The sequence below is a fragment of the Oncorhynchus kisutch genome, linkage group LG28, assembly GCF_002021735.2.
Source record: "Oncorhynchus kisutch isolate 150728-3 linkage group LG28, Okis_V2, whole genome shotgun sequence".
Classification (NCBI taxonomy): Eukaryota; Metazoa; Chordata; class Actinopteri; order Salmoniformes; family Salmonidae; genus Oncorhynchus; species Oncorhynchus kisutch.
Genome location: NC_034201.2, coordinates 14,270,175 through 14,277,480, shown reverse-complemented (window position 1 = coordinate 14,277,480; position 7,306 = coordinate 14,270,175). Strand labels below are relative to the sequence as shown.

The following is a 7,306-nucleotide window of genomic DNA, read 5'->3' as shown; positions in this document are numbered from 1 at the left end:
TACATGCTAAACTCGCCACTGCACGTGTGGCCTTCAAAATACGGACCAAAAACGAATTATGTCCATTAGAGGACACACATGCATTGCTGGGTCTCAGGAGGACGTTTGTCAAAACAGCCATTGAAAACACAGCAAACTTCTATACGCTCATAAATAAAGTGAGCGTAGAATAAATACGGAAGCCGATAGTGGTCATTTCATCCAAAACGTTGTAAAAAAATGGCAGCCGTAGAAAGCACTAGCATGTCATTAATGCAGTCAGAAGAACCGCTTAAACTATCTGATTTATTAGATCGAGGATGGAAACTATATGAGGAGGTGGACACCACAAATGATCCCATCGCAGCCACCCATATCCAGGTCAACATCAAGCGTGGGATAACGCAACTTGAAGTGGCAACGCGAATGGTGGCCCAACTCGACTTGTTCAGGTGACGTTACTAACGTCGTTAGCGCTACCTAGCAGCTACCAAACTACACAGACTGCTTCTCTAGCAATGACGACTAGCCAGATTCACAGGTATCAAATTGTAAAGACAGCTAGATAACAAACAGATTACACCGTAAAGTTGTTTGACCGTTTAGCTAGCTAGCTACTTTACTAGGCTGTCGTAAACAAGCTAACAACCTAGCTCCAGTAGCAAGCTAACCTAAGGTAAGGCCATGCAATGAAGGTGATGCTGCATGTCCAGTGCGTTCAAATGTGTGTATCAGGAAAGTGTCCGTACTTATTCTGGAAACCAATTCGCAATGTTTCTCCACATCATAAGCTAGTTCTAATGAATAGTTATGATCATTAAGGTTAATCTTGTTTATGTTTGTTTTTCAGCCGAAATGAGGATTTGGAGGAGGTAGCAACCACAGATCTGAAGTATCTTATGTTGCCTGCCTTCCTGGGGGCTCTAACTATGAAGCAAGTGAACCTGGCAAAACGACTAGACCACGTTCAGATAGCTAGATGTTACTTTTTGGACTTCTTGAAAAGATGTAAGGAGTATAACATATCAAAGTTTGAACTACCCAAAACCATTGAAAACTCCGCTGACATACCAGAAGAAGAACCTGCAAATGGGCCCCCCAAACCTCCAGACTTAATTGCGATGGCAACAGTTAGAGCGGCAAAGATAGAAAGGTATATTAAACATCTACATTTCAATTACAATTTTTACAATTAGAACAATCATTGTTTTGATTGAGCACTGCACAAGTCAAATTTAGGCCAACTGACCTATGCTTGAAGGTCTAGTACCTGTCACGCACCTCTTAAAATATGTTATGACCCCCACCTATTTAACAAATGAAAGATCTGACTTATTCATTTCATAATGGCAATTAATCTGCACGCAAATTGTTCTAACTTATTTATTATACTTTGCAGATACAAACAGAGGAAGGACACAGAGGCCAAGCTATCAGAGATCAAGGCAGCAGTGGACAGTGGGCAGGCAGATGACGAGATAGTCCGAAACTTTTACCTCCTCAATGTGAGGAAATGGATTGCTGTATCCCTGGAGGAGATAGAGAGCATTGACCAGGAAATGGAGATTTTGACCAGGATGGATGTTCTAAAACAGGTACCTGGACTAGAAGATGTAACTAATGCCATTCATTCACCAATGTCTCATTGAAAGAGTATGGTTTTCTTATGCGCTGTATCTTTTCCATGTGCAGAGTTCAGCAGAGCCATTACACTCTAAAAGGCCTCCCATGAAACCCTTCATTCTCACCAGAGATGCTGTTCAGGCCCGGTAGGCACCTGCTCAAACTTAACATTTATTTTCTCCTTCTGCTAATTGCCGCTTTCCTGCTCACAAAATAAGTACTCTGTCCAACCTCCCTTGTCAACAGTACATAGCTACTTGCTTAAAATATCACATGAAGTAAATAGTTGATTAATGTGTAATTAAAGGGATACCTAGTTTATTTAACACTTTAGACTTCATTGTATGTGTGTACATACATGCATACAATACCAGTCAAAAGTTTGGGCACCTACTCATTCAAGTGTTTTTCTTGATTTGTACTGTTTTCTACATTGTAGAATAATAGTGAAGACATCAAAACTATGAAATAACACATATGGAATCATGTAGTCACCAAAAATCCATATCTCAGACTGCTTATTTCATGAAGCTGCCAGTTAAGGATTTGTGAGGCGTTTGTTTCCCAAACCAGACACTTTTATGTACTTGTCCTCTTGCTCAGTTGTGCACCGGGGTCTCCTACTCTTTCTATTCTGGTTAGGGCCAGTTTGCGCTGTTCTGTGAAGGGAGTAGTACACAGCGGTGTATGAGATATTCAGTTTCTTGGCAATTTCGCACATGGAATAGCCATCCTTTCTCAGAACAAGAGTCGACTGACGAGTTTCAGAAGAAAGTGCTTTATTTCTGGCCATTTTGATTGAGCCTGTAATCGAATCCACAAACATTGATGCTCTAGATACTGAACTAGTCTAAAGAAGGCCAGTTTTATTGCTGCTTTAATCAGCAGTTTTCAGCTGTGCTAACATAATTGCAAAAGCGTTTTCTAATGATTAATTATCCCTTTAAAAGGATAGACTTGGATTTGCTTACACAACATGCCATTGGAACACAGGAGTGATGGTTTCTGATAATGGTCCTCTGTACGCCTATGTAGATATTCCAAACAAAATCAGCTGTTTCCAGCCACAATAGTAATTTACAACATTAACAATGTCTACATTGTATTCCGGCTCAATTTGATGTTATTTTAATGGACAAAAACAATAATTTCTAAGTGACCCCAAACTTTTGAACGTGTGTGTGTATATGTATATAAACTCACTGTCAACTTATTTTCAGCAAACTTAACTTGTGTAAATATTTGTATGAACATAACAAGATTCAACAACTGAGATATAAACTTAACAGGTTCCACAGACATGTGACTAACAGAAATTGAAGAATGTGTCCCTGAACAAAGGGGGGGTCAAAATCAAAAGTAACAGTCAGTATCTGGTATGGCCACCAGATGCATTAAGTACTGCATCTCCTCCTCATGGACTGTGTCAGATTTGCCAGTTCTTGCTGTAAGATGTTACCCCCCCCTCCTCCTGGGCACCTGCAAGTTCCCAGACATTTCTGGGGGGAATGGCCCTAGCCCTCACCCTCCGATCCAACAGGTTCCAGACGTGCTAAATGGGATTGAGATCCGGGCTCTTCGCTGGCCATGGCAGAACACTGAAATCACGCACAGAACAAGCAGTATGGCTGGTGGCACTTTCATGCTGGAGGGTCATGTCAGGATGAGCCTGCAGGAAGGGTACCACATGAAGGAGGAGGATGTCTTCCTTGTAACGCACAGTGTTGAGATTGCCTGCAACGACAACAAGCTCAGTCCGATGATGCTGTGACACACCGCCCCAGACCACAACGGACCCTCCACCTCCAAATCGATCTTGCTTCGGAGTATAGGCCTCGGTGTAACGCTCATTCCTTTGACGATAAATGCGAATCCGACCGTCACCCCGGTGAGACAAAACCGCGACTCGTCAGTGAAGAGCACTTTTTGCCAGTCCTGTCTGATCCAGCGACGGTGGGATTGTGCCCATAGGCAACGTTGTTGTCTGTGATGTCTGGTGAGGACCTGCCTTACAACAGATCTTACAAGCTCTCAGTCCAGCCTCTCTCAGCCTATTGCGGGCAGTTTGAGCACTGATGGGGAGGGATTGTGCGTTCCTGGTGTAACTCGAGCAGTTGTTGCCATCCTGGACCTGTCCCGTAGGTGTGATGTTCGGATATACGGATCCTGTGCAGGTGTTACACGTGGTCTGCCACTACGAGGACAATCAGCTGTCCGTCCTGTCTCCCTATAGCGCTCTCTTAGGCGTCTCACAGTACGGACATTGTAATTTATTTCCCTGGCCACATCTGCATGCCTCCTTGCAGCATGCCTAAGGCACGTTCACGCAGATGAGCAGGGACCCTGGGCATCTTTCCTTTGGTGTTTTTCAGAGTCAGTAGAAAGGCCTCTTTAGTGTCCTAAGTTTTCATAACTGTAATTAATTGCCTACCGTCTGTAAGCTGTTAGTGTCTTAACGACCGTTGTTTATGGTTTATTAAACAAGCATGGGAAATAGTGTTTAAACCCTTTACGATGAAGATCTGTGAAGTTATTTGGATTTTTACAAGTTATCTTTGAAAGACATGGTCCTGAAAAGGGGACTTTTCTTTTTTTGCTGTGTGTGTGTGTGTGTGTGTGTCTGACCATTGCCACTATATGGCTCATGCACACAACTAAGCCAGCCAAAGAAATCTCAGGATCTTTAACCAAAACAACTGTCTGGATGATACTTCAACTTGAAAAGTAAGTGGAAAATTAGGTCTAACATGCTGAAAAACAAATATCCCTTTTAATGTGTAATTTTTCATCTCAGAGTATTTGGGGCAGGCTACCCCAGCCTACCTACTATGTCAGTGGATGACTGGTATGAACAGCACAGGAAGAAAAATGCCTTGCCAGACCAGGGGATCCCACGCAGCGCTGGTAGGGTTAAGAGATGTTTATAATAGCATTCTATTTACAGTTAACTGTACATCAATTGTTTTCAGGAAAACTCAAATAAATGTTCATCAACCATGTTTTATATACACCCTGTCTCATTCACCAAATACAATTTGTCTCCCTTTCAGAGGACTTTGATGCAGAAGAGCGAGAACAAGAAGAGAAAGAGAAGCAGGTTGAAAACGACGATGAGGAGGCCTTGCAGAAAGCTAGAGACTGGGACAACTGGAAGGATACGCATCGGAGAGGCTATGGGAACCGTAAAAACATGGGCTAACAACCATCAAACAAAGCAACAGTGCCATGCCTGGTCTGCAGTGTTCATCTACTCTCTGTCCCTCTGTAATAAACAACAACGTTGCTGGTGTCTATGGAAACATGGTCTTTAAGAAAAGGGAGTTTTATACAATCCCAGACAGAAACTGTTTGTCTGTTTATGGTCACTTTATTCTGATGCTGCAAATCACGACTGTAATTGTGGCCGTATCAGAGGAAAATTATTTATTGGCAGCCATTAATATTATCTGCAGGTTCCATACGAATACAAAACCAAGTATTTCCACCAAGGCGTTGTCTGTCGAGATGGTGCAGTGCTATGCTTGAGAAGATTAGTAAAGTGAATTTGATGATCAATTGATTAACAGCTGTTCCCAAGTGGATTCATATTTCCTGAGAGTATCCAACAGTACTTAAACTTTTGTGAAGAACTCTACAGAGGTGGTAACAATATATAGTTCCAAAAAACTGCTATTGTATATTGTCATCCACACTTAATGTGTTTAGTGATGGAAAAGGCAGCTTGTGTGCTTATACAGTCTCCTAAAATGTGGCTCTATACTCCAGCATTTTGGTTTTGAGAGAAAAAAAAATCTGATCAGGTGACAGTACAGAATGTCACCTTTTGTTTTGAGGGTGTTTTAATAGCTGTTTTACCGTTTAGAAATTAATTTGAAGTCCTAAGTATTTTTTGACAGATTCACTTAGTGTATTCAAAAGTTGAGTATTGGACCCATTTTTACGTTTACATTTGAGTCATTTAGCAGACACACTTGTCCGGCGCGACTTAGTGCATTCAACCACGTATCGCAGACAAAGTAAGTACATTTTTGTCAAAGTGTTGTGCAGTTTGTTTTGGTTGTGCTGCAGCTTTTGTTTTGCCCAATAATAACTGAATGGTGACTGGTTTAATTTTCTTTCTAGGTTTACAGATAATGTTTCTGAACATTTCTAAATTAATCCTGATAATGCCATGACTAAGAAAAATCATGAATAATAAGTGAGATGCTGATCAGAGGCTACAACAAAATATGCTAACCTCTCACCATTACCAGTAACGGGAGGTTAGCATTTTTGGGGGGGGTATGATCTTTGTAACCTCACTCATTATTCATGATTATCCATAATGTCAAAGTATTCAGAAAGATCTATTCTTACAATAAAAGTGAAAAAATAAAATAAAATGGCACAACCCGGTCCCTGAATTCACCATTCTGTTCCTATTGGGCAAAACAGCAAATGCATCCAAGTTTTTAGTAGCTTGATGTAGCCATTGTGTGAGGAATATGGGACCAAATACTAAACTTTTGACTACTTTAATACACTATAAGTGAATTTGTCCAAATAGTTATGACTTTTTAAAATGGGGGCCTAGATACATACATGTTTTTATTGTACAACAGACCCTCGCTGCTGCCATTCTGTACTGTCGCCTAATATGAAACATTCTCAACTAAAATACTGAAGTATAGAGCCACGTTTAAAATGGTTTGCTTCACTGTCAGAATACATATGGAGAATGTACAATATTATTTCCTCTGATTGATGTCCATTGTAACACTGAATAATGGGTTTGTGATGCACTTAATTACAGACATCCACTCCCTTTTCATCTTGTTTTGCTGAATAGTTTTTTGTTAAATAACTGCCTTGTGACAGCCAATTTGCTCTTTTCTCAAAATGTATGGCTGACTCATTTGATTTCTTTCCCACCTCTTACACATGTACAGTTTGAACAGGCACTGACTTTGACAGACTTGGTGGATTCCTTTGTCAGAGTTGATAATGAGTAGTGGTTGGTCTATTTTTTTCAGAATAGCAGGAATTCTGTGTGCAAAACCTGCATGGTTCCCATTGTAACAAATTATTTGAGTGTTTTGTACTTTTCTCATTGTTTCTTAAAGAAGTTGCTAGTGTAAAAAAAATATGGATACAGTCCAGAATAAATATGATAAGCTTCTATGGTCAAGCAAATTGTTATTGGCACACTGATATTCACACGCACAAAATGTGCATGAATCAAAATCATATATATTGAACATGACTAATATTGCTCCCATGTAACTTGATATGTGTCTTTTGGTGAAAGCATAAATTGTGATCTCAAAATGTATTTCCGTTTCAAAGCCAATTAAAACAATATATTGGACATGCTCGCTAAAAGTTTCCTTTATTTGCTACCCATTGGACAGCTGTGCTAAAGTGAAATCATCAGTTCACCACCTCAATTCTGGACCACCCAGTTCTAGCTTCATGTCTCTTGATGTACAGTGATATTTAACCTCAGCCAGTAGCCCGATTTATACCTTGTTCTAACATGCATCCTTTGTCCTGAACTTGTCCACATTCTGATTGTGCCCACATTTCCAGACAGGTGCAGATTATTAAAAGACGCATTATGGTCTGATTGTGATCAGATCTTCCTGACCACCTTCGGAGGTAGACGGGCACACATTATGTCTGGATATCTTACAAGTGTAGACTCACTCTCTCTCTCCTGCACCAC

General features: G+C 40.7%; 1 protein-coding gene across 2 annotated transcripts; it reads left to right on the top strand.

Moving 5' to 3' along the window:
- Nucleotides 1-200: 200 nt before the first annotated feature.
- LOC109872791 (immunoglobulin-binding protein 1) lies at nt 201-6,949 on the top strand. Of its 2 annotated transcripts, none has more exons than XM_020464124.2 (6): nt 201-431; nt 830-1,132; nt 1,379-1,574; nt 1,672-1,748; nt 4,397-4,506; nt 4,653-6,949. In XM_020464124.2, the coding sequence occupies exons 1-6, from the start codon at nt 220-222 to the stop codon at nt 4,799-4,801; spliced, it is 1,047 nt and encodes a 348-aa protein (XP_020319713.1). In that variant the 5' UTR covers nt 201-219; the 3' UTR covers nt 4,802-6,949. The 2 variants fall into 2 exon arrangements, with proteins under 2 accessions (XP_020319713.1, XP_020319714.1); XM_020464125.2 differs by having other exon boundaries at nt 424-520; nt 4,653-6,760.
- The last annotated feature ends 357 nt before the right edge of the window (nt 6,950-7,306 follow it).

Excerpts from the sequence above, each read along its gene's own strand:
- LOC109872791 (XM_020464124.2), top strand. The coding sequence starts at position 220 with ATGGCAGCCGTAGAAAGCACTAGCATGTCATTAATGCAGTCAGAAGAA. Across the intron at positions 1,133-1,378 it reads AGAGCGGCAAAGATAGAAAG|ATACAAACAGAGGAAGGACA; the intron begins GTATATTAAACA and ends TATACTTTGCAG. Across the intron at positions 1,749-4,396 it reads AGAGATGCTGTTCAGGCCCG|AGTATTTGGGGCAGGCTACC; the intron begins GTAGGCACCTGC and ends TTTTCATCTCAG.